A 27,757-nucleotide genomic window follows, 5' to 3' on the forward strand; every position below is an offset into this window, starting at 1 on the left:
GTGAAGGGTTTGCTCTGCCACTGACCATGCTGTACCTGCTCCGTGCATAAAGCCTGTTAGTCTCCAAGGTGGTCAGTCCAGCATCTATCACATGCACTATGGTGACTATTAAAATGATATATCCATTGGGCACATGTAACAAATCCACATGGGAGGATAGATAGATCTGTTCATTATATAATATGGACTGTTGGACAATGGGAAGAGGGGCAGGAGAGATGAGAGAGCGAGGAATGACAGGGGAGGATGGAGGAGAGGTGAGATAACGGAGCAGGTGGTAAAGCACAGGAGGCAAATGGGGGAGAGAAGACAGAAACCGATGGGGATCCAGAGAGGTAGTGAGGGGAAGGAGACAGGAGAGGGATGGCAGGAGAAGAATGAGAGGTTTAAAGACAGAAAGCAGAGGAGGAGTGGAGTCTCCCCCTGTGAGAAGGGAGGTGAAGAGACAGAGAACAAACTATGCCACGGTAAACAGTTACCGACAGAGCGCACTGCCTCCAGGGGGAAAGACAAAAGAGAAAGGGAGAGAATGGCGGGGGGAGGGGACAAAAGGGAAGGATGTCACATTCTCTTTGACATTAGAATTAGACATTGGAATACTGCCAGATTATATAATTTATTTATTTATTTTTTTAATTCAAAATTTGTGTGGTGTGAAATTTTGCCTGCTTTGATGGGAATTCGTAGAGACGGTACCCATCAGAGGGATAGACTCACCAGCCTCTTGCACGCAGTATTCAGTGCAATGGCCTGATTTCACGGCCTGCCACTGACCACAAATGCTGGCTAGCCCCCTGCGGCTTAGACACAATCACCCCTACTACTCTAGCCCCACCCCCACTTTCCTTAAAATCACAATCTCCTCCCCCCACATCCCTCCCCAAGAGGATTCTGCCCTTCCATGTGACTCATTTCTGCTCAGCTCGGACAGGCAGAAGAAGTCACACAGAGATGCTATTTCTCTGCATTGCTGGTGAACAAGACAGCTTTCATTTGGTGGGAGATGGAGGCTAGGACAACTCTGGAAATCTTTTTAAAGGAGGAATCTAGCCCAGGGATACACAAAGCACGTTGGATAAAAATCTGTGGCTGATGCATGTGTCCCCACTGCCCTCTAGGGGACGGAAACAGAGCTGACTGTGTGTCATAGACACCATACTGCTAGCAGCTAATGGACATTCTCCTTCAGCACAAGTAGTAGTGGCATCTGCCTTGGCAGTTGCCACCATGAAGCTCTCAGTAGTTGTGAAATGCCAGGATGAAACAGCCGCGAAGTTCTAAGTTGGCTCTCGATTTGTTACAAGATGAATGGATCCCAAGCTGCAACTGGAGCGTGAACCAAACCTTACAGGAATACCCACTTAACATAATCTTCTCATTGTCATGTCTGGGCAGCAGCAGAAGGAGGCTGTTCTCTCACTATGAGCTGCCAGGCACCCTGATCTCCCACTGAATTCAGAGAAACTCATCGATCTATTCCTGGCAATGGTAAGGGGGACACTGTTCTCATGAGATGTGCAGCCTGATCAGAGGTCTGGACACAGTTGTGAGAAGATCTTAACTACTGGGACATATCAAATGGAACCGCTGGGGTTTTCCCATCGCTGACGTAGGCAGAGAATTGTTAGGCTGTGTGTATGTGAAGGGGCGTGAAGAGTCAATTCAACCTCCTAATACTTCTGCTTATCATCATGAGTTGAGAGGGACCAGGAGGCTTTATCCTGCCTCACCTCACCGTAGCTCTGGCAGGACTCCTGAATCTTAACGTGTCTCATGCTAGGGGCTCCCCTCTCCCAAGAGAATCTGACTTTTCCCCCTGCCTAAGTGTTCCAGCTCAGACAGACACAATACCAGCCATTTTGTTTCCTTCTCTGATCCTCCTCATTGCTGTTTGTTTATTAATGGCTTCTTCTGTCTTATGTAGAGTGATTACATAAGATCGCAGACAAGGAGGGAAAGAGCTCAGAGCTGCTATTAAAAACCTGCCATATTCAAGTCTCTGCCCATGCTGCGAAGCCTGTAGATCAGTTCCAGCATTCTTCCGCACCTGGTCCTGACAACGGCCCTGGCTGGACCTGCTTTTGGATTTGGATTTCCCTTCACCCTGCTTTTTCCCAGTTGTCTGTCTCACTTGTTATCCCTGTGCCTTGTGCTCCTCCCTTGATGATAGCAGCTCCCTCTATCAAACTTCTCCATTCAGTTCATTCAAGCCCTTTTTGGCTCTCACCATCCATTTGCCCTCAGTCCCTTCATCAAAAGGGGCAGGGGAAGAACACTCATCAGCTGGCACAGTAAAGCAGCAAGCACTTCATCAAAACTTCCATTGCCTTCAAAAGAAGCAGGAGCAGATTCTTAATGTGGTGTGTGTGTGTTTGCACACGCGTGAGCACAGGAGGGAATTTCCCTCCTTTGAGGTCTTCCCAAGTAGAATGAGGTACCTCTCCTCCTCAGTGTTCCTCATCACTGCAAAGCCTGACACTGTGACGCTATGAACTCTGCCTTATCTTCAGAAAGTCCGTCCATGGTTGTGAATGAGAGAGAGGAACACAGCACACAATTGCCAGTTCCTGCAAGTGAGTGGAGATGGAGCCAGCTCTTGGGTTGCTCATTTATTTCAGTGTATGAAGTAGGTAAGTACTGGTACAAACCCTAAAACACACACAGTCGATATCAAGAAAAAAAAATTATGTTTTGTCTCGTTACCTCTTGACAGCAACTTCTCAGCTGCTGCCTGAGCCACCATGTCCACACTGCTGTTTTTAGCACGCTAGCCCGAGCCCCGCTACCATGACTCCGTCTGTCCAGGCTGGCAAACTCACTTCCTGTTGCAGTGAAGACATGCCCATTTGGACTCCTACTGACTTTAACGGGACTTACAGAGGCAAAATTATTAATTGCTCAATGAGAAAAATCTCAAACCTTTAACCTTTCAAACTCTCTCAGAAAAATATGCTGGCAAATGTTGCTTTTTGCCTGGCAGTGAACACAAGTTCTGAAGGCCCTGAGTGGTTTACAAACCCTGGTGAATCCCTATTCTTCCCTTACTGTGGTGGTGCAGCAAGTTAACACAAGCTGCTATTCAGGGCTGGAATGCACAGCCTCAAACGTCTCCAGCCACAAAGCTGAAAGAGTTTGTTTTCTACTCAGCCTCTTTGTTCCATTACAAAGTCGCCACATGATCGGCAACCACTTCTCAGGATTGAGGGACATTGCCCAGGTCTGGAAGTGGAATAGCAAGGGGGTGATGCAGATCAGGATTGAGGTGAGATGACAAAATTGTGGGGGAGAAGGCAAGTTTTAAATCTTGGGGGTGCGACAGGTCTAGACTGAAGTACACTGACAGCACTGTGCGGTACCTGGGACTGGGACTGGAATAGCCCAAGGTCAAATGTAGGGACTAAGGAGCATTGTCAGAGCTACTGTGTATGGTGGAAAGTAGCTTATATAGTACTGGCCTTCACAAAGCCCAGCAAGAAGATGCAGTTGCTTATTCAGCACTTGTGGCTTGATTAAACTTCTGTTTTGCTCATGATATCTTCCTGGCATCTCTCCCTTTTTCATTGGGGGAACCAAAGTTTACCCAATGGCTCTTGAACCCCAAGAGCAAGGGCCTTTTTCACAGTAGCTCATAAAGGGTCTGACATTTGCAGAACATTTGCCCCAGGTTCCAGCCAAGTTATTTTGGCTTTTTCCTTTTTCATGGGACCATGGGCATTAGAGATGTCACCCCCATGTCTCTTCCCACACCACAACTTCCCAGACTCCTCGCCCCGGAGCTTTGGGTTACCTTCCCTACATATTTGCATTTTTTCCTCTAAATTGAATCAGGTCTGGTTATTTCCTGCCCTGGTGTATGACTCCTCCAGGATTCCTGGCATTACAGATTAGAGGTCCCATTTGTTTATGGCCTTCCAACTAGCTCTCAGTCCAAGCCAATACGAATTAGTTGTTGAATAAGCTTTCATCAGACGTTGTGTATCAAACACATCCCCAAGACAAAGCAATATTACATCTGCTGCATTCCTTTCGTCCACTTATCTGCTAATTCTATCAAAAACAAGCATATGTGCTTCTCCCCAGCAGAGGGACTGTCACAATAGAGCAAAGGGGAAGAAGAAAAAGGCCTCATTTGTCCATGAAAACAAATTATTCAGAGTTCGATCTTGTTCTCATTGACGTTAACAGCAAAGCTCCCATTGACTTCCGTGGGGCCTAACTGGACCCTGGGGGCTCTATCCTGCAAGGTGCTGAGCTTCTGGCCCTGGTACAGCAAAGCACTTAAGTGTGTGCTTAAAGCCCTTGGTTGGTAACTTTCTGAATGCCTCTGCATTTCCGACATCACAGTCTGTTGCAAAGAAAATGACTGAGATGCCACAGCAAGAGGGAGTAACTTCACTGCAAGATCAACTTGAAGGAAAGGATGGGACTGGAAGGAAGGTGGCATGTGAAGAAACAAACATAGCTATGGTACCTAGTAAAAAAGGGCAAGAAAACGATGAAAAACACAAGACAGAAACAAAATCACCTTGGTTAGCACTGTGTGTCAATTTTCTGCACTCTGGAAGCTCTGTTTGAAAGACTGCCCTTTCAGCAAAACCCCCACATGCCATAGAACCCAACAGATCTGGCACCAAAATACAGAAAGGACCTGATGTTCAGAAGAACCCTGCGATTTTGCTCCCATGTGTTTGCAGATGCATATAGCTGAGGGTGCAGTTTTGTGGATCTAAATAACTGCAAGCATAACACTTCAGTATTCACAAAAAGAAAAGGAGTACTTGTGGCACCTTAGAGACTAACAAATTTATTTGAGCATAAGCTTTCGTGAGCTACAGCTCACTTCATCGGATGCAGCTTCAGTATTTAGCTACCCAATTGCACCTGGTGGTCAGGTATCTACATGCTACTGAATGTGCTAGAAATTATTTGTGGCTGCAAAATTGCACCTTGCCGTTATTGGTGTCAGCAAAAATGCAGGTGCAAAATGAAAGGCCCCCTAAGAAAATGTTGCCTCAAACCTCTATGCACATGATGGATGGACTTTTTACAGTGTCCCTCAGAAGACTGCAGTTGCATCACATTAAGAGGTGCTACTCCATGCAAGACTTCTGACCTGCGATGAACATCGGGAACTCCCACTGAACACAACAGGACTTGCGGACTCTGAACCTCTCATGATTTTTGTGGTGGGTTTCATTGTGCTCTGCCATATCAAGGGAGCAGCCTCCAGGCAACCAAACAGCCAGTGTTTTATTTAAACACAGATCTTAACGGGAGCCTGTAGGTAACAGGGGCAAATACCTCAGTCATCCTCTTCCTCCTTAGCCCAAATACCAGGCCCCTTGTCTCACCCCTGAAGATGGCCTGTCCAGGGTAATTCTGAGCTCTTTCTAGCTGCAGCCCCAGCAGTTAAGTAGGAAGGAATCATTACAGGATGTACGAGATGGAAATTCCCCCAAAACATGCAGCATCAAAGGGGCTGGTGCTGTGTATGGTCAAGATCGGTGCAGTCCATTCCAAATGGAGATGTCTCCTTCCCCTTTGCTGGGCTGGGAAGTAAGCACAGTGTGGCTCTCTTATTTATTTGTGACTGTTGGAGGCAGGTCTAAGAGCTGCGTGTAAACTTGGGCACTATTTCCCTGCTAAATATCAAACTTTCTATCCCCAACCATTCTGGCACCAGTGCCAGACAGAAAAGAAAAAGCTGCAAGAAATTATTTATTTTATACTGGGGAAAGTACATATTTATACTGTCTCATATTAAGAAACAGCTGATCTGATTTGCCTCAAACTTTCCACAAAATTTTAACCCTTGGGCAGAGAGCAGACCTGGAAAATTTCATCTCTATTACCCAAACTTGCAGAAAGTTATCATTAATGTATTATTAAAGCATTAAGCTGTTAGATGGTACTTTTTATCAGTAGAGCTCAAAGAACTTTGCAGAAGAGGTGGTATCATTATCCCCATTTGACAGATGGGGACACTGAGGCACAGGGCAGGGAAATGATTTGCCCCAGGTCACCCATCAGGCCAACGGCAGAGCTGGGAATAGGACCCTGCTCTCCTGAGTCCCATCCCACTGGTCTATATTCTAGGCCACACTAGGCACTTTTGAAAGGGGCATTTGAAATGGAAACATGCAACTTGAACTATAGCAACCTGAAACAGTATGCAACCTCAATTACTCCTCTGCCCCAATACTAGTCTACCCCAGTTCAGGGATCATTTTGTCCACCACTGAAATGCAACCACTTCTGGGGGTGGAATGCGATATTAGACCACTTAGAAGTGAGCAACTTTTGAGCAAATCTTTTTTGGCCTGGCTGTGCTTTCTTTAAAGATGGATTTTGAGGGCTGCTCTGTGTATGGCCAGAGAGTTGGATGATGGGACAGCAATGTCATTCATGAACATACAAGCAATGAAAACTCCTCCCACACTTACCTCAAGCCATACAGCACGGTCCCATCTGGATGGAGCCGAATCATGCGATTCTTCACTGTCACCCCATGCAGGAAGGACTTCTTGTCATTCAGGAAATAGGTGTCAGGAAGCCACAACTGGTCAGCCACCCGGTTGTCCAGGGTCAGGTTAAGAGGAAGGTCACTGTACGCTAGGCGTTTGTCCCGCCAACTCTGCTGGAAATACATTGTGATGGTGTAGTCCTGGGAGAGAAAACACACAACCGTCAGGCTGTCCCATGGGAGGCACCCTGACCCCTTGTCTCACTTCTGCTGCCACTGAGATGCCTGACATGTCTCCAAAGCTTTTGCACCCAGGGTATTCGTTCCCCACATGGTGTGTTATAGGAAGAGTGACTTTTTTTGGAAGGGTAAAGCTACAGGGCACTGGACTGAGCTTTCTAAGGGGAGGAATTGGCTTGACTTGTCACTGATTCAACACTCAAAGGAGAGAACTTTTTGCAGTTCAGCCCCTCTTCCCTGCTCCACATTCTGCTCACTGCTCCTTAATGCCAGAGTCACAGTGTGGTGGCGTGCGTCTGAGATCAAGGAGACAATAGAATACATGCAAAGTTGGCTAAATTTTTTTGAATGGCAGTGGCCCCATCAGTCGAACTGGTTGGTAAGGTCCCATGGGAGGAAAATCTAAGCGATAAAGGAGTTCAGGAAAACTGGCAGTTTCTCAAAGAGACAAGATTAAAGGCACAACTGCAAACTATTCTGATGAGAAGGAAAGATAGGAAGAATACTAAGAGGCCAATATGGCTCCATCAGGAGCTCTTTAACGACCTGAACATCCAAAAGGAATCCTACGAAAAGTAGAAACATGGAAGAATTGCTGAGGAGGAGACCAAAAGAACAGCACAAGCATATAGGGACAAAATCAGAAAGGCTCAGGCATAAAATGAGTTACACCTGGCAATGGACACAAAAGGCAATAAGAAGAGATTCTTTAAATATATTAGAAGCAAGAGAAAGATGAAGGTAAGTGTAGTGGGAAAGGAGAGATAATAATTGATGACATCAAGAAGAATGAGGTGTTTAATGCCTGTTTTGATTCAGCCTTCACTGAAAAGGTTAATAGTGACCAGATACTCAACATAACTGATATTAACAGCAAGGGGGAAGGAATGCAAGCCAAAATAGGGAAAGAATCAGTTAAAGAATATTTAGATAAATTAGATGTATTCAAGTCAGCAGGGCTTGCTGAAATTCAACCTAGGGCAGTGGTTCTCAAACTGGGGTCTGCGAGGGTATTCCAGAGGGTCTGCAAGTCATGTCCAGGGCTGCCGGCCCCACTGATCAACTCCTCCCTCCCAGTGCCTCCTACACGCCATGGAACAGCTGTTCAGCAGTGTGCAGGAGGCACTGGGAGGGCGGGGGAGGAGCGGGGATAGGGTTACTGGAGTAGTGAATGGGAGGAAAGCAGTAGATGTGATATGTCTTGATTTTAGTAAGGCTTTTCAGACAGTCCCACATGACAGTCTCATAAGCAAACTATGGAAATGTGGTCCAGATGAAATTACTATAAGGTGATGCACTTGTTGAAAGTCCGTACTCAAAGAGTGTTTATGAATGGTTCGTTGTCAAACTGGAAGGATGTATCAAGCGGGGTCTGACTGGGGTCAGTCCTGAGTCTGGCATTATTCAATATTTTCATTAATGACTTCTATAATGGAGTGGAGAGTATGCTTGTGAAATTTGCAGATGACACCAAGATGGGAGGGGTTGCAAACACTTTGGAGTACAGGATTAGAATCCAAAACAATCTTGATAAATTAGAGAATTGGTCTGAAACCAAAAAGATGAAATTCAATACAGACAAGTGCAAAGTACTTCACTTAAGAAGGAAAACTCAAATGCACAACTATAAAATGGGGAATAACTGGCAAGGTGGTAGTACTGCTGAAAAGGCTCTGGCGGTTAGAGTAGATCACAAACTCAATGAGTCAGCAAGTGATGGCAGTTGAGAATAAGGCTAATATCAGTCTGGGGTATATTAACAGGAGTGTTGTAGGACATGGAAGGTAATTGTCCTGTTCTATTCAGCATTCATGAGGCCTCAGCTGGAGTACTGTGTCCAGTTGTGGGCGCTACACATTGGGAAAGAGGTGGACAACTTGGAGAGAGTCCAGAGGACAGCAACAGAAATGATCATAGTTTTAGAAAACCTGACCTATGGGGATAAGTTTAAACAAAATTGGGCATATTTAGTCTTGAAAAAAGAAGACTGAGGGGGGACCTGGCAACAGTCTTCAAATAAGTTAAGGACTGTTATAAAGAGGATGGTGATTAATTGCTGTCCATGTCCACTGAAGGTAGGACAAGAAGTAATGGGCTTAATTGGCAGCTAAGGAGATTTACGTTAGATATTAGGAAAACTTTCTAATTATAAGATTAGTTAAGTTCTGAAATAGGCTTCCAAAGTGAGGTTGTGGAATCTCTGTCATTGGAGATTTTTAAGAACAGGTTGGACAAACACCTGTCAGGGCTGGTCTAGATTTATTTTGTCCAGCCTCAGCACAGGGGGATGGACGTGATGACTTCCCGAGGCCCCTTCCAGGTCATGTCTATGGCTCTCATCACCACAGTGTTGATGGAGTGCTGGCACATCAAGCTTCACTCACCACCTCTAGCAGCTGGACCTGTAGAAGGGAATCTGTTCCAGGTACACTTATTATTACGTGTCTTGCAGTAGCACATAAGAGCCCCAACCATGATCAGGGACCCATTGTGCTGGATGCTGCACAAATAATTAGTAAAAGACAGTCCTTGCAGAGCTTACAATCGAAATAGACGAGATACACATCGGGTAGAAAGGGAAACAGAGGCACAGATAGAAGTGACTTCCCCAAGCTCACCTGGTGGGTCAGTGGCAGAGCTAGGAATAGATGACAGGTCTCCTGACTCTCCCTGCCTACTGGATCATAATTCTCTCTCTTATACAGCACTGCCTTTTAGCCACCAAAAAAAGGAAATTATATATATCGATATATACATAAATATGAAGAAAATATAACCCAGGAATCTGTGAGGGCATGAGGCAGGGAGGGGATTTCTGGCTGGCTCAGCCAATGTTTGTTGCAAAGAAGCGGGCAGTGGCAGCCACTTTCACTTCATTTATTCTTTTAAAAAGCAGAGGGAAGATGGCAACTTTCACCTCTAGGCCAGGGGTTCAAAGTCAGGCTAGCTCAGCAATGACCGAAAGCCATTACCTCTAGATTCACTATATGAAGTGAATTGCGGGCTTCACTGAAGTTCTAAGTAGGCAAGGAAGCATGTCTTGAAAACCACAGTCAGAAGGGGACATTAATAGTCCTATGGCTTAGCAGAGAGGCTGACTATGTAATGAGGCAGGGAGGCTGAGATCTTGTTTCCCATGGAGCTGACCTGTCTATGTCAGGGTTGGGGCATGTTGACAGGATGGCAAGGAGCAGCTTGCGCTGCCATCACCCATGCTGCACTTGTTCTGGGGATTAGCAGAGGACTTCGCTCTCTAGGGCTGTCAGTCCAGCACTAAATCCAGCTAAAAGCCCAAAATAATGAAATGATCCTGCATGTGTAGCAAGCCCTCCCTGAGAGTCTGAAAATAGGCCAAACCTCAGCCAAGTGAATGGAGCTTGAATTTCCATGAGAAAACATTAAGACAAGGCAAATGCGTGGGGGAGGGGGGCTTTATTACTGTGCAAATAATTGCTGCTAAATCCCTCAGCCCATTCCACCATGACTCTGTCACCTTATAAGAATAGTCCTAGATGGTAGGCATAGTAACTACACAATGCCCATACAGAGCGGCTGCTTGCCATTCCCAACTATCCTGCTTCAGCTTCAGAGCAGCCTGGAATGAGTGTTGTGATCTCGTGACCCTGTGTGTGAGCAACCTCCTCTCATCGTCTTGTGACACGCTGATGGAGGCAGGGTTTGGCTCATTCCATCTTGTTCTCAATTCCGGATTTTTTGCATCCTGCAATTCAGCTGCCCTTATCAGGATACAAGATGGGTTTGTGAAAATTGGTTCTTTCTCCTGAAGCTTATATGCGTGGTCAATTTACGTGCAATGGTGCCATATTTAGAAAGCAAGGAGATTATGGTAGCCCAACTTACCGTAACACTGATGATGGAGTCCTGGCACACCATTGCTTTCTGTTTACATGGAGAATACAAATAGTCTTGATTCCTAATCTAGTGTACTGCTAATCCCAAGACCATTTTCCTCTCTCCAAATAATTGCTCTAATTATTTTTCTCTCCTTCATCTGCTTACCCTGGATACCTGGGGTAACTTCTCCCCCCTTATCCCACGCCCCAAACCTACCTACACTGCCTTTAAAGTCAAGTACCACATTAGAGGGCAAATGATCAGTACAGACCACAATGAGAGAATATAAATCTCATGGCTTTTGTGATCTGATCCAGGCTGGAATGGAAGGATCTGGGGGTTAAAACCTAAGGTTTTAACCTTCTGAATCAGCATGCTATTTCCCTACTTGTTTTATAAACCAGCAATCTATCCGGCAGCACTGGTGAGCTACGGAGAGCTTTCTGGGAAGTGGAAGAGCAAATATTCCTTTGCCTCTGGGTCCAGTTCTTTCCCAGGTTCCCTGGCTGATCCTGTGTGCTTCCTTTCCCTCCAACTCAAAGCCGGACATTTCTGTGCCATGCCATGAAACTGCATTTCCAGATAACCCCCCTTATCTTTTACAAAGCACTACAGTCCACCTAGTGTTTAGTGCTTCTCATGGACTCTCCCCCTTTCTGGCTCTCTTTCCCTCTCACTCCTCCTCTTTCTCTTTCTGTTCCCCCCACCGCATCTCCTCCTTTACTTTCTCCATTTTGATTTTTTTCTCCTCCTCCTCTTTCCCATACATCTTTCTCGCTCCATTTCTCAGTATCTTCCCTTCCTCTCCTAGCCCAGTGCCAATCTCTGCTGAGTGATGTGCGTGATTGCTGGACAGACGTGAAAGAGCCAGGCAGGCATCCAATATTCAGAGGTCAGAGTTCTCTTCAGGAGAAGAGGTGACACTGATGTATTAATGGGCTGCAGCTCCAAAGCACAGGGAGGGGAGACTTCGAGAACGGAGCGTGCTCTCTAGGAGCCGCTAGCAGAGTGCAACACACATAACAGGTACCTTATCACATCTGAAGGAGAGTGCACCATCCCAGAGTCCATGCCACAGGGGATGGCACTGATAAGTTACCCTACAGCATGCAAGAGAGACTGTATCACAGAGGAAACAGGCCCCGCATGCCAATCATGTACTATGTTTGATAGATGCTGTATCCCATGGAGGAAACAGGGACCCCATGAGCTCTATCCACATGCTTTTCCAGCTCACCTGTATCTTCCTAATATTAAACTGATGATAGATAGATGAAAAAATATCCAGAGATGGATGGCTAGATCTAGAGCTATTGATCTGTTCGATGAGGGTTGCAAGGCTACAAACCTATTAGAAAATATTACAGCGGAAGCCTCCCCTTCAGACATGGATAACATCATAACTGAGGGTGTCACCATCCTTTCAGAGCAGAGTAACGAGACTGTTGCAACGTGTGCAGTAATCCACCCTCTCTATGCTGCAGCTACCCTTTGGGTAGCACTGGTGGAAATATGTCTGGGCAAAACTGCTTACACATTTCCTAGTCCAGACGAGGTGGGTAGAGCTCTCAGTTCCGCACCTTTTCAGCAGCTTGCATTCACTCAGGGCCAGGAAAGCCCACTGGGTTCTTACAGGAATATGCAGTGGGAGGGGAGGGTGCATGGCCCAAACAATGGCCAGGCAGAATTCCGTTCTCTGCTGTAATGAGGGGGCAGACTCTGATCCCTCCCCACTTCCCTGGGGGCGCACAGCACCCCAAAGGGGACTGGAGGGGGTGGAGTTGAAGTTCATGCCCACAAGCCCCACAATGCCTCAGCCAAGAGAGACGACTGGCTGCAAGGTGGCAGAGTATGCTGTGTCCCACAAGGGGAACAGGGGAGTGCATGCTGGGGAGTGAGCAGGAGAGTGCATGCTGGAGAGTCCTAAGCGGCTTGCTGGTGCTTGCTGGGGGCTAGAGGTGGCTGTGAACCCCCCCTTGCTAGAAGCTTGGTGCAAGCTGCACAATGGAGTCCTGGGAAAAGAATTAAAAAACAAAACTGACTAGGTTCAATTCCAAATAAATAACCATTGACCACAACCAAACTGGCATGATGGAGAAAATCTTCCAGCAGGGTGGATCTGAGTGACATCAATATGCCCTGATGAGGTACACTAACCAGGAGCCTAATTACATGTCTGGGTCCCCTGAACTATATCTTAGCACCTAGTCTCCATGAACAGTTACTCGACCAGCATGCCCAAATACTGGGATTCTGCAGGCGCAGTGGCTGGGTGTTTTTGTGAGTACTGCCACTGCATTTCTGCTTTACCCTTTAAAACTTTGCCATCAGGGCCAAATCCAGGTTCCACTGAAGCCTAGCATTTGTGATACAGATGCCAGCTGGTAGTGGGACACGGTGTGGGATTGCCACATGGCTTGTATTGTCTAGGATTACCCTCATTTGGGGGCGACCCCACACCTGGCTCGTTTAACTCCCTGGGACACTGTGCTCTTGCAAAGACACACACAGTTACATGGGCCGCCGCAGCCTAGCTCCAGCTGAACATGGCTGCCATGGCTAGACTTGCTGTGACTCACATGCACGGTGCCCCAACCTCACCATGGGGAGCTGAAGTACTCCGTGGGCAACAGGCAGCTGAGGGAACAGCTCCTTCTGGCCCAAGTGGGAGCAGCTGGGTTAAGTTTTGCTCAGCTGGAAGACATTTGCACGTCTATCACAATAATGGGAGGAAAAGCATGTGTCCTGGGCTCTCTCTAGATGGGGGGCTTCCCCTCTCCAAATCCCCTGCCAGGTTCCTTCACCTCGTTGCTGTGGGAAAGATGTGGAGAGGCCGTGTTGGCTGGCTGATCTCTGGCTCTCCAGCTACTGCTCTAAGGGTTTTTTTATTTATTGTCCCATTTTCTTCATCAAAGAGGCAGTCCTGGGAGCCCAGCTGTGTGACAGGCCCCGCTCAGCGTTGTGCCTCCCATTCACCCCCTTCTGCAGCAGTCACGGCACCTGAGCCTGCTGGAAGGCTTTCCGAGCATGACCGTCATTTCAGGATCCCTTTGGGATCCCCCTTCGTTACTGCCATTCCCTCCGCATCACTAAGCCACTGGCTCTTTCCGAGCTGTCAGCTCCAGTCCCCCTCTTCTCCCCCACCCCCTAGTCTCCGGTTTGGTGGAGGGTTTTTTTCCCCTCTCCCCTCCCCTCCTCCTAGCACACAAAGAAGAAAGGTAAGAACACCCCAGGGGTCAGACAGCCATTCAGATTCCAGAGCTGCCCCTCTCTGCTGAGGAATGCTTACTTAGAGGCTAGCAACAGCCTGCTGTGGCACTGAAATCAGGAGCCTGCTTGCAGGCCGCTTGTGCCTTTTCCCAGCGCTGAAGGCAGTACCAGCCTCCTCCTGCATTAGGCAGCCATATCTGGGGGAGTCCGACAGTTGGGACCCCATTAATTATCTCAGTGTCTGGTGCATCTCAGCAGGGATCCCTTTTCACACCATCTAAGGGCCCCTAAGGAAGTGATCCAGGGAGCATGGTGAAGCATTCCAGTATTAGGCTAGGATTGCACCAAGGGGAATGTGGCCCTGCAGAATGCAAGAGGGAATGGGCTTAGGTCGATAATGGATAGACTAGGATGCTCTTCAAGGTACTGGGAACCTCCAGAGTCCCAGGGGGCACGCTGGTTAAAGCTGAGGGAATAGCAGAAAAAAAAATTAATTAATTGTTGGCATGTATTAATTTGAATTTCAGAGCAAATTTTCATTGGATCATGTTCATGACACCACTTGTGTTTGCTTTCCTCAGCTATCAGAGCCCTCAAGCTTCCCTATCCATGCACACTTGTGAGAAAAAAGAAAAGGAGTACTTGTGGCACCTTAGAGACTAACCAGTTTATTTGAGCATGAGATTTCGTGAGCTACAGCTCACTTCATCGGATGCATAGCATATCGTGGAAACTGCAGAAGGTCTTCTTATATGCTATGCATCCGATGAAGTGAGCTGTAGCTCACGAAAGCTCATGCTCAAATAAACTGGTTAGTCTCTAAGGTGCCACAAGTACTCCTTTTCTTTTTACGAATACAGACTAACACGGCTGTTACTCTGAAACTTGTGAGAAACAAATTCTAAGCTCAAATATCCATCAGGAGCAAACTTCAGCTTGTACATTATAAATCACAATATGTTGCTGTGTTGGTTGGTTACATAAGCCATCCAATCAGGGAAGAGAAACAATGCCACACAACTCATGTAAGTAACCCACACAATGCAATGGGCGAACACTCAGAATGTGCTGTGGATGGAGAACTGTTCACTGAGGACATTGGTGTGTATCCCTAAAGAATGAGAACCAGCTGGGCTGTGGGCAGACAGAAAGGAATTCACCAATGAAACACAAACAGTCAGGTGAGCTCTAGTGTTGGGACATGTGCGTCCAGGATGCACCAAGGAGCATGCTGGAATGAAGCTAAAAGACTCCTCAGAGTGCCAGACAGAATCACAGGGCAGCCCTGGAGGTGACCTGTGGATACTCTGCAGAGCACAAGATTCTCACTGAGGCACTGGGAAAGCCAGGAGGTGCCAGGACCTACAGATGAGCCAGAGAACACTTGGGGGCACTGCAGGCTGTTTACATGCCACAGAGCATGTTGAAACTCATATAGGGGCACCAGACCCATGGACGGGCCAAGAAGCACGGCAAGATACTCCGCAGGGAGAACTGATGCAGCAGAGTGACATGCTGAGATGTTCCTGGACCCACCAATGGACAAGGGAACAAAGCACATAGCGCTTAGGGGAAGGGAAATGTAAGATGCAAAAATTAAGATGTTTGTACACTAAGGCGAGGAGCCTAGGTAACAAAATGGAGGAACTAGAGCTACTGGTGCAGGAAGTTAAACCAGATACTATAGGGTAACAGAAACATGGTGGAATAGTAGTCATGACTGGACTACACATATTGAAGGGTATGTGCTGTTTAGGAAGGACAGAAATAAAGGCAAAGGTCGTGGAGTAGCATTGTATATCAATGATGAGGTAGACTGTAGAGAAATAAGAAGTGATGGAATGGATAAGAGGGTCTATCTGGGCAAAAATCACATTGGGGAAGAAAGCTACCAGAGCCTCCCCTGGGATAGTGCTTGGGGTGTGCTATAGACCACCGGGATCTGATTTGGATATGGATAGAGCCCTCTTTAATGTTTTTAATGAAGTAAATACTAATGGGAATTGTGTGATTATGGGAGACTTTAACTTCCCAGATATATACTGGAGGACAAGTGCTAGTAATAATAATAGGGCTCAGATTTTCCTGGATGCGATAGCTGATGGATTCCTTCACCAAGTAGTTGCTGAACCAACAAGAGGGGATGCCATTTTAGATTTGGTTTTGATGAGTAGTGAGGACCTCACAGATGAAATGGTTGTCGGGGACAACCTTGGTTTGAGCGATCATGAGCTAATTCAGTTCAAACTAAATGGAAGGATAAACAAAAATAGATCTGTGACTAGGGTTTTTTATTTCAAAAGGGCTAACTTAAAAAAATTAAGGAAATTAGTTAGGGAAGTGGATTGGACTGAAGAACTTGTGCATCTAAAGGCGGAGGAGGCCTGGAATTACTTCAAGTCAAAGTTGCAGAAACTATCAGAAGCCTGCATCCCTAGAAAGGGGAAAAAATTCATAGGTAGGAGCTGTAGACCAAGCTGGATAAGCAAGCATCTCAGAGAGGTGATTAAGAAAAAGCAGAAAGCCTACAAGGAGTGGAAAATGGGAGGGATTATCAAGGAAAGCTACCTTGTTGAGGTCAGAACATGTAGGGATAAAGTGAGAAAGGCCAAAAGCCATGCAGAGTTGGACGTTGCAAAGGGAATTAAAACCAATAGAAAAAGGTTCTATAGCCATATAAATAAGAAGAAAACAAAGAAAGAAGAAGTGGGACCACTAAACACTGAGGATGGAGTGGAGGTTAAGGATAATCTAGGCATGGCCCAATATCTAAACAAATATTTTGCCTTAGTCTTTAATGAGGCTAATGAGGAGCTTAGGGATAATGGTAGCATGACAAATGGGAATGAGGATATGGAGGTAGATATTACCCCATCTGAGGTAGAAGCCAAACTTGAACAGCTTAATGGGACTAAATCTGGGGGGCCCAGATAATCTTCATCCAAGAATATTAAAGGAACTGGCACATGAAATTGAAAGCCCATTAGCAAAAATTTTTAATGAATCTGTAAAGTCAGGGGCTGTACCATATAACTGGAGAATTGTTAACACAGTCCCCATTTTTAAGAAAGGGAAAAAATGTGATCCGGGTAACTACAGCCCTGTTAGTTTGACATCTGTAGTATGCAAGGTCTTCGAAAAAATTTTGAAGGAGAAAGTATTAAGGACATTGAGGTCAATTGTAATTGGGACAAAATACAATATGGTTCTGCAAAAGGTAGATTGTGTCAAACCACCCTGATCTCCTTCTTTGAGAAGATAACAGATTTTTTAGACAAAGGAAATGGAGTGGATCTAATTTACCTCGATTTCAGTAAGGAATTTGATACGGTTCCACATGGGGAATTATTAGCTAAATTGGAAAAGATGAGGATCAATAATTGAAAATTGAAAGGTGGATAAAGAACTGGTTAAAGGGGAGACTACAATAGGTCACACTGAAAGGTGAACTGTCAGGCTGGAAGGAGGTTACCAGTAGAGTTCCTCAGGGATTGGTTTTGGGACCAATCTTATTTAATCTTTTTATTACTGACTTTGGCACAAAAAGCAGGAATGTGCTAATAAAGTTTGCGGATGACACAAAGCTGGGAGGTATTGCCAATACAGAGAAGGACCGGGATATCATACAGGAAGATCTGGATGACCTTGTAAACTGGAGTAATAGCAATAGGATGAAATTTAATAGTGAAAAGTGCAAGGTCATGCATTTAGGGATTAATAACAAGACTGGGGACGCATCACTTGGGAGTAACAGAGGAGGAGACGGGCCTTGGAGTATTGGTTGATCACAGGATGACTATGAGCTGCCAATGTGATATCGCCGTGAAAAAAGCTAACGCAGTCTTGGGATGCGTCAGGTGAGGTATTTCCAGTAGACATAAGGAGGTGTTAGTACCGTTATACAAGGCACTGGTGGGACCTCATCTGGAATATTGTATGCAGTCTGGTCTCCCATGTTTAAGAAAAATGAATTCAAACTGGAATGGGTACAGAGAAGGGCTACTAGGATGATCCGAGGAATGGAAAGCCTGTCTTATGAAAGGAGACTCAAAGAGCTTGGCTTGTTTAGCCTAGCCAAAAGAAGGCTGAGAGGAGATATGATTTTTCTCTATAAATATATCATTGGGATAAATATCACGGAGGGAGAAGCATTATTTAAGCTCAGTACCAATGTGGACACAAGAACAAATGGATATAAACTTGCCATCAGGAAGTTTAGACTTAAATTAGACGAAGGTTTCTAACCATCAGAGGAGTGAAGTTCTGGAACAGCCTTTCAAGGGAAGGAGTGGGGGCAAAAGACATATCTGGCTTCAAGAATAAGCTTGATAAGTTTATGGAAGGGATGATAGGATGGGATAGCCTAATTTTGGCAATTAATTGATCTTTGATTATTAGCTGTAGATATGCCCAATGGCCTGTGATGGGATGTTAGATGGGGTGGGATCTGAGTTACTACAGAGAATTCTTTCCTGGGTGTCTGGCTGGTGAGTCTTGCCCACATATTCAGGGTTTAGCTGATCGCCATATTTGGGGTCGGGAAGGAATTTTCCTCCAGGGTAGATTGGCAAAGGCCCTGGGGGGTTTTCGCCTTCCTCTGCAGTGTGGGGCACGGATCACTTGCTGGAGGATTCTCTGCACTTTGAAGTCTTTAAACCACGATTTGAGGACTTCGGTAGCTCAGACATAGGTCAGGGGTTTGTTACAGGAGTGGGTGGGTGAGATTCTGTGGCCTGCGTTGTGCAGGAGGTCAGACTAGATGATCATAATGGTCCCTTCTGACCTTAAAGTCTATAAGTCCATAATACCGGCTGATTCTTTACCATGACATCACAGCTGTCAGATCCCCACCTATGCACATGAGACTAGGCTCTTAGGTGCAGCTGGTAGAAGGGGAAGGGCAGTGGAATCAGAAACACCACCGCCACCAATATACATATCAATGGATAAATATTTTCATTGTCCCAGGGAGCCTTCCCCAACACACGGGGGGAGAACACGCAGGTCCCAGTCCCTGTGCTGTAAGAACTCCTCCGCCACCCCACCCCCCACCCCGGTAATCCCAGAGGCCAGCAACAAGAGATTGGGCTCCATGTCCTTGTAAATTAAAGGCTGAATTAGCAATTAAATGAGCCAAATGCACAGGGCTGGGCTCCTATCTATCCACTGGGTTCTTGGTCCTTTGCTTGCTGACATGGAGCAAGTTGCAGGGGAGAAGAGAAGAAACATCTTGAACTCTAGCATGGAGCAGGCAGCTGTCCTCTGTCCCAGGAATGGGCATGGAGTAATGGGGGCAGTAAGAACAGCTTGGGATAGGGAGGGGAGGGGAGGTGGGGGAGAAAAGAGTTGTGAAGGGGCTGGTGGAAGGGAGGAGTTCAGCAAATGCTCAGAGCTCAGCCAAAACACATGGCAGCTGGAGCAGGAGCTGTTAACATACCAGAGGTCAGTTTCTTCCTTACTCTTCTGAAACAGAAGCTCCCTCCTGCCACAATCCCACCTACCCAAAAGCACAACACAGCCGAAGAAGTCACTCAGTGCTGATGACTCAGGGACCCTTGGCTCCAGGTTTAGGGTCATATGCTACAGGCCTGATCCATAGCCCATTGATGGCAATGCAGCCCAGATCCTCAAAGGTATTTTGGTACCTAACTCCCATTGCTTTGTGGGAGCTGGGCATCTGAATACCTTTGAGGGTCTGGGCCTGGGAGTCCATTGACTCCAATGAGCTTTGGATCAGTCCCAAAGCTCTCTAGCCTGGAGGGTTGGGAGGAGAGCTCTGGGCCTCTGCCATAGACTCACACACAGAGCTCTCTCTTACCCACCCAGGCTGCATCCTCCTAGGACCTCTAAGTAAATTCCCTGCACTTCTGTGTCATTACCCCTGTGACATTTCCACGTGGCTCAGTTACCACCAACTGTCCCACCCCAGAGTACAATGTATTTGTTTGCACTGCAATAGAGCCCCAAGGTCGCAACTGGGATCAGGGCCCCGCTGTGTTAGGTATGGCTTCAACATAATCCCTGCCCTTAGGAGCGCATAGGCCAGGATGCTACCTTGTGTCTGTGGCAATTTCTGTGTCTGTGGCAATTTCTGTGTACGTGACATGTTGCTACCCTGTACAGGATTAGGATGGCCAGGGATACATTCCCATGATAAAAGAACACCACATTCATTTCTGCTCACTGTGAACAAATGGGGAGAGCCCCTCCAGTCTGTGTGTGCTTCTCCCCCTTTTTCTTGCTGCCCATCTCAACCCCCTGAAATCTCACTTTGCCCTCATGTCCGACACACCCAAAACAGCTCATTCCCCACCTGCATGTCGCATCCAAAATACATCATGTGCCCAAGGGAGGAGAGCTGTTGCATGGGGTGAGTTTGCTTAAATACAGAGTCCAGGTTAATTCTAGTGACTGCAGTTTCCCGTCTGCTCTTTTCAGAGGGTCGTCACTGGGGAACTGATTCAAACCAGATGAATGGCAATACTTTTTCACTCAGTGTCCAATGAGCCTGTGGAACTCACTGCCACAAGATGTCATTGAGACCAATAGCTTATCAGGACTGAAAAAGAACTGGGCATTTACATGGAGAATAAGAACATCCAGAGTTAGAATAGGTAATATTAAAACAGTAAATAAGAGTTTCAGGAGGGATATAAACCCTTCTGCTTCAGAGCACAAGCCCCAATCTTTAACTAAGGGGTTTAGGAGGAAACATTCCTTCTGGGCAGGCTGTTCCAGACGTGCCTACTGCAGGGTTCCTTGTACCTTCCCCTGAATTAACAGGTACTGGCTATTGTGCATGGCAGGATATTGGACGAGATGGACTATTGGTCTGATACAGTCTGCCAATTCCTGTTTCCTATCATTACGTAACCTTAACCACTGAGCTAAAGGAGTATCTGTATTAGCAGGGAGCTGTAGTAGGCTCTTATCTTCTGAGGACCAGCCACGGGAGGGGGATAAGTAGCACATGTTGAATCAGTGGATCAGATCTCCACTCAGAATACATTTCTGGTGATGTGGATCTCTACTGAGTCCATTTTTATCCTCAAAATGACTCAGAGATCATTGCTTCCTCTCGTTCCCTCTGGAGAGACAGTTATTCTCGGCCCCCTGTAGATGTTATATTTCACAGAGCACGTGGAAGCTACTGGGAGTGATAACTTTTTGGCAAGGAGAGAGAGAGAGAGAGAGAGAGAGAGAGAGAGAGAGAGAGAGCTCTTGCTGCTGCACTGCTTGCGACATAAGGACAAAGGACATTTTACAGCTTACCTGCCACACCAGCTGTTCCACCTGATTCTATAGACTTTGCTAAAGCACCTCTCTTTTGAGAGGAAAGGGACTGAATAAAAATCCCATCCCATGTAAGCAAAGAACATTGCAGTGCTTTGAACCTGTGGTCATAAAGAACATCAAGGAAACTGCTACTTTGGAAGATGGGAGAGAGAATGGAACGTCTCCTAGCTGGTGGGAATTCAGCTGCCAATGAATGAGACTAATGAATGGCTTGTTGGCTTCAATAATGAGACACCAGCTTTTATTCCTGTCATTTCTGAGAGAGAACTTAAAGGACAAAATATTCCTCAGTTGGATGTAGTGTTAATTCTTGTTTTTAAGGGAAGAAGTGGGTTATGTCTACAGCCAGCTGACTAGAGCAGGAACGAGTGATATTTATGAGAGGACACTGGGGGACAGAGGGAAAGTAAGACGGTGGCAGTTTTTATGTGAGTTTGCTAAACAAGGAATCCAGTTTAGCCCCCCTAAGGGGTTATTTGCTTCATTCTGGATACAATGAAGAAGAGGTTCTGGACTAGCCAAGTGCTTTATGCCAGTGCTTACAGTGGTCTGAAAAAGGTGGGCCTGGGAGTTGGGGGGAGCTGTCATGATCTGGGAGTAGCATCTTTGCTAGGACAGTAATCTAAGTGCACCCCACAGTTACCTGGCTCAATTTTTATTTCTTTTCACCGAGCCTGTGGCCTTCCTGGCCCACTTTAAGCACTTCTTTGTTCTGAAAGCCAGGAACAGCATCGGTTACTCTGACACAGCAGAGGCAGGACGAGGGTTTTTTCAGCTCTCCATGGCCTACAGAATTATTCATCAGCTTCAGTTAGGGCAGAAGGAGGCAGTACTTCTCAGAGAGATTTGCTCACATCTGTGTAGACTGCACTGACTTCTAATTTTTTTCCTGGTGCAAGTCTGGGAGTTGATTATGACCTATAAAGTCCTGCATGGTTCAGGCACTGCTACTTTAGAGACTGCTCCTCGCCCTCAGCTTAGCCCAACAGCTGAGATGAGCTTGGCCACTCTGTCTCTCGCTCAATTTGAATGCTGGGGTGAGGGCCAGTCTCGGCGCAAGCCCCTTGGACTCTGGAATCCATTTCCAACATTGTTCCAAGGGGATGGGAATTGACCAATCTCCAGGCTATGCCGTGAGGCCTCTCTGTGCAGCAGGGCTTTGCTTTGAGGGGCTTGACTTTCTCAGGTCGCCTGGGGAGTAGTTTTCCTGGAGAACTTCCCTCATTGATTTGTTGTCAGTCTAGGTTCGTTTTAATCTGCAGGTTTGTAATTGCTGTACATGTGTCCAGTGCATGGGACAGATAAATCAGCCGTATCCTGCTCTGGGGCTTTGAGTATAAAAATTCATTGTGTCTCACCCTCCTCCCCACTACTACCCCAGCACGCAGGGGTGCTATACCAACAGGACTGGCATGAAGCAAGAGAAGGTGCCCTAATGGAACTAACTTTCTATCCCCTGCCCTCTCTTGGCTCAGCCCTTGGAGGATACATCTGACCAGAGGGCAGCACCGAGTGGCTCCTGCTTTAGCCCCTTGTCAAACTAGAAACTCACAAGGCGAAAGGAGAAGCAGCCAGCACTGGGGTGGGAATGGGAGAGGAACAGCCTATGTAATGCGAGTCTGTACATAATGGTAGCCTCGCCCACAGAGCGTGCTTCCCAGAACCATCACTTGTGATACATGATCTACCTGAAGCCCAACCACGCAAACCGGTTTCTGTGTGATTCCCCTCAGCACTGGCTCACAGAGCTGGCTGAATGCAAAGAGTAGGGTTTGCTGAGCCACCTGACGGGATGGTTCAATGTGATCCCAACCCACCACCTGCCAGGCTGAAGGCACAGTCCTTCCCAGCGCTGCTGCTGGGGCAGCATAGCTCTGAACTGCCTCCACATTCAGGGCCATAAAAAAGCCCTGGGTGGCTCAGCAGTAGGCCAGGCGGTGAGAGAGTTCTCCCACCCTATGAGTGTGGGGATCTCATTTCCACAGATCTCCCAGGAGGCTTTGAGTGCATCTTATGCTTGTAAAGGGCCTTACCCAACTCTTCAGACCCAACAGACCAACCCCTACCATGTTTGCATGGGAGAACCTTGATTAAACCATTTCATTTCTCTCCCCCCACCTTTGTCTTAGTTTCCCCTAACAGAGCTGTACCAAGCCGATATCCAATGCAGCTGTTGACTTAGCCTATGGTATCTCTGTCCACTATATACTTGCTGTCATGGATATGAACACATCTTGGTGTTTACACCCCAGCCCATTCTCCAGAGCTTTCCTCTCCAGGTTTATGGCACACCAGAACCCCTCCATTTTTCTCTAATTCGCAGTTGCCAATGGCCTGCTGTATACGTAACAGACACGTCTCTTATTACACAGCTGTTAAACCTCAAAAAATATGTTTTTAATAATCACTTTGTATTTAATTAACATGCAACAACTCTCCTGTTAAATCTCAATTAACTCTGAATATGAGACACTTAAAGTGTGACCGGCACAGCTACGGGTTCTCTACAGCCTCTCTTATGATGATGGGGGAGGAGAGAACGTGGGATCCTACCAGGGCACAGGATAACTTTGGGGTTTTCCTACATGGCCCCATCCAAAGAGCAAACATCACTGCCTCTCGTGAGGCATGCAGTCACCAATGGAATTTTGCCTCGCAGTCACTTTCCTGAAATGAGCCAGCAGCAGCAGTAGCAGCAAGCAAGAAGCAAATGTCCTGATTTTATAGCAGGAGGATTCTGAACAAGGCTACCTCCTCCTGGCCCATCACTGTGCTGCTGTGCCCAGCAATATGGCAGGGAAGGAAAATGTCTTTTCTGAATGGACATTCCTGGTGCATTTTTCCCCCTAGCATGTTTGCTATAGGGTATAAAGCTCCCCCTAGAGATCTTTTCAAGGATCTTAAATACATAAATCCAGTCGAACCACGCCATTGCAGAGGAAATGTTGTGGAGTTGTCTCTGTATGCATGGCCCAATGGAAAGAACACGGAACTAAAACACAAGAGTTTTGGAGTAAAATATTCAGAAGCATGATACTTATGACATAGGACCCAGTTCCTCATAGGTATTAAGGCGCCGACCTTACACTGAAATCAATGGGCATTAGGCACCTAACTTCCTTTAGGGATCTGGGCCTCGGCTTAAGTCACACAGGGTAAGTCGACACTGCAACGAGTCCCAGAGCCCAAGTCTACAGCCTCGGACTCGCAGGGCTCATGCTAGAGTGCTAAAAATAGCTCTGTAGACATGCCGGCTTGGGCTCGGAGATCCATGCCCCTCCCCAGGCTATAGTGTGAGCCTGAGTCTGTAAGAGTCACTGCGAAGGGGTTTCTTTGTTTTGCAGTGTAGACATACTCTGAGATGTTTTTGAAAAGTTTATCCCTGAAATTTATTCCAAGTTAATCCACTGCTAACTCGCTGGGTGTCCTGGGGCACCTTACATATGCTTCATTGCCTCCCGCCCCTGCTCTATAACATGGAGATAAAGATATCAACTCGCCTTCATAAAGCACTTTGATGCCCTTGGATCTATAGGTAAGTGGTAAGAGTATATAATACACATTGGAGGCTATTTTTTTCCTCCTTGGCAGAAAATTAAATAGAGCTTGTAATTCACTGTGGCAGTCCAAAAGGACGATGCAGTTTGGGGCTGCATAGGTAGTGGTATCATGTCACACATCAGAGTGGTGATAGTACTTCTCTGCTTGGGGAATCCTGCACACACAGTTCTGCACACCAAAACCATTAGAATTTCTACAGCAATAGGAATGTTCCTGGTGCTCTACAGATAATGTCCCTATCGAGTGTTTTCAGGAGAGATTTAAAGGAGGGGAGAGGAACAGGATGATGAGACAATTCAGGAAGATACGAGAAGGACATTAATAAACAGGAGGGTCCAAGGGAAAAAACAACAAAATTGATTAATGGGGTGAAGGGATTGGTGTACAGTACGCAGGATGATTAAAATAACTAGCTATGCACAGCATAGTTTTACTAAATGAATACCAAGGAAGGTTGTAAGAGTGTGTAAGGATCTGTTGGGTCTGAACGTAGAGAGGGACTATTTAGGATGGCTTGGGATGCAAGGGTATAATGGGATAAAATTAAGGACAGGAAAATGTTGGGTGAATAGCAGGACATACTCCCAATGGTAACATCCATTGGACCATGGAAGAGTCTCCCAAGAGAAGTGATGGAAACACTGTTGCTTGAGAAATTTAGGGCCTGGTTTTCTTCGGCAAGCCTAAGCAATTGTGTGTGCCCAGTTTGCACTTACAAATATAATGAGCTGCATGTGCAAACAACTCCAGTTATGCATCTAACTGGCCCCCTGTACGTACAAACACCTTGCATACCCACAAAGTCAGCAAACTCAGTAGTATATGCTTATTTTTGAGAATCAAGCCTCTTAACGCTAGACTGGACTCTGCACTGCAGAATATATTCTAGAGAACATTCTGCATTGTCAGAAGGATTGGTAAGATAGTGGCATGACATCATAGGTATAGTCTATCTCAGGTTCTAATTGTGGACCAGATTCTGCTCTCAGTTGCACCAGTGTCAACCCTGAGAATCTCTATTAAAGCCAATGGAGCCACTCCATATTTACCTGAGCATAAATGAGTGCAAAATATGACCTGTGGTACCCTCCTCCCAGCTGAGCAATTCAAGTTTCAGCTTCATAAGTAACAAGAAGCCCGGTGGCACCTTAAAGACTAACAGATTTATTTGGGCATAAGCTTTTGTGGGTAAAAAAACTCTTCTTCAGATGCACCATAAGCTTCATAAGTATCACTGACAGGTGTAAGGTGAATGACTGACAATAGCACTTAGGTTAGATCCATATGAGGGTCTCCCTGATTCTCCTGGCTTAGTACATTGTGCATGCAAAAAAATGGAGATTTCACCAAGCCCAGAAAGTCTACAGGCAGGTGTCAAACGCTTTGAATTTATGGGCATCTGAATGCAACTCCAAGCTGAAGGAAGAGATACCGATCTGCAGTGCCCGTCTGTGGTGAGCAAGTGCTCTCTGCAGTGCTCAGGACCAACAATCCCAGAGCCAGGGAATTATATTTGCAGAGTTGGCTGAAAGTTATTGGCAAAGAGCCCATGTGAGCTCGGTAAATAAAGTATCCAGATAATAAAAATACCCAAAGGCACTGTGTAATTTTTCCGAGGACTTTGATACAACTGACAATACTGAGAGGGGACAAAAGCCTGTGGAGGGATAGGAGCAGGAGCTGCCAATGGGCACAGTGCTGCAATTAAAGGAGGGGTTGTCACAGAAGCATGCTATGCCCCGTTGCTCCCAGATTGCCCCTCTTCACGCAGGTCCACCATTGTGATCATGCAGACAGACGGACAAGAGGGAGAATGGCCTTTGTGGTTAAAGTATGGGCCTGGGACTGAGAAGATCTGGGTTTAATTCCCTGCTCTGACACAGTGCAAACCTCTATACCTCAGTTCTCCATCTGTAAAATAGGAAAAAGGATCATTCTCTACCTCCAGAAGGTACGGTGAGGGTAAAACATCAATGTGTGTGCACCGAAGGAGGCCAAATATGTTCCTAGACAGGCTCTAAACAAGAGTAGGAGTAGGGGAAACCAGGACACAACACATGTCCCCTTCCAGTCCTGCTACAGGGAGCCCAAGGTGGTGGCAAATTGTTTTCTCCCCTGCAGCTGGAAGAGGAGATGGGGTCAAGCCTGCGAATTGCTGAGCCTGTGTGAGCCATGTTCTCCGACTCCTGTGCAACTGGGACCCATAATGGCTGCTCTGAGTTGGGCAGTTTCTGGACACTGGCTCAAATGTAACATATCCCTGATGGGGGGAGAATACAAGAGGGGAACTCTCTTGCCCAGCTGTCCCCCAATGCCAGTGATAAGCAGTACAGGGCAACCCTAGCCCTGTTAAAGATTCTCCTCTTTTGCTTCCTCAAGGGGGACTTGGGAGGGACTGAGAATCTGGCCTGTTAGCCGAGGGTCTCCCCTTTAATCTGTGGGAGTTTCCTGGGATCACTGCTCAGAGCAGAGCAGCAGGGTTTGCCTAATCCCTGTTCGGCACACAGACACACATGCATGCTATCCCGCAACCCATTTTGTCATGACCCCTTTTATCTGACCGGAAAGCCTGTCTGGACCTCCAACATCTCATTAGTTCCTCTCCCTTTCCTACCATTCTTCTGACTTGAACAGTCATTCTTCTCTGTTGCCTAGCAAGACGGCACAGACTCAGAATATTAACTACGCCCCCTCCTCCAGAGGCCTGCAAATGTGATAACAGAAGGGAGGGGGTCCAGGAATCGTGGGAATATACAGGGAGCCTTGTTCCAGCCTTCGGAAGAAACAAGGTTTTTATCTGCCATCATCGCTTAGCATGTACATAACGTATAGAGCTATATATATCCTTATTTATTTACATATTCAAATTGCAACCCCCCCCCCACACACATTTGGATTCAGATCTGGTTTCTATATTGAGAAGCTCGTGCACATACCCACACCCACACTCCATAGCTGCATGCTTTCAATGTATATATCCTGGGATGTCTATAGGCCAGAGCCTGGAGATCTCAATCAATTTTCAGACAGTCCATATCCAGATGAAGCTTTCACCAACGTCACGAAAATATTTGAGCATTCTACAGTATTCCTCCAACACACTGCAGCACTGTTGTTGAAAGAGGTAGAGAT

At 46.5% G+C, this 27,757-nt stretch overlaps 1 protein-coding gene across 1 annotated transcript in view; it reads right to left on the reverse strand.

Annotated features, from left to right (window-relative positions):
• Nucleotides 1-27,757, reverse strand: part of GABRQ (gamma-aminobutyric acid type A receptor subunit theta) — a 91,336-nt gene that overhangs the window by 16,590 nt on the left and 46,989 nt on the right. Inside the window, exon 4 of the mRNA XM_007063939.3 lies at nucleotides 6,444-6,664. Within this exon, the coding sequence (XP_007064001.1) occupies nucleotides 6,444-6,664 (221 nt within the window). The remainder of the gene's footprint in view (nucleotides 1-6,443; nucleotides 6,665-27,757) is intronic.

Source organism: Chelonia mydas, chromosome 9, assembly GCF_015237465.2.
Source record: "Chelonia mydas isolate rCheMyd1 chromosome 9, rCheMyd1.pri.v2, whole genome shotgun sequence".
NCBI classification, from domain to species: domain Eukaryota; kingdom Metazoa; phylum Chordata; order Testudines; family Cheloniidae; genus Chelonia; species Chelonia mydas.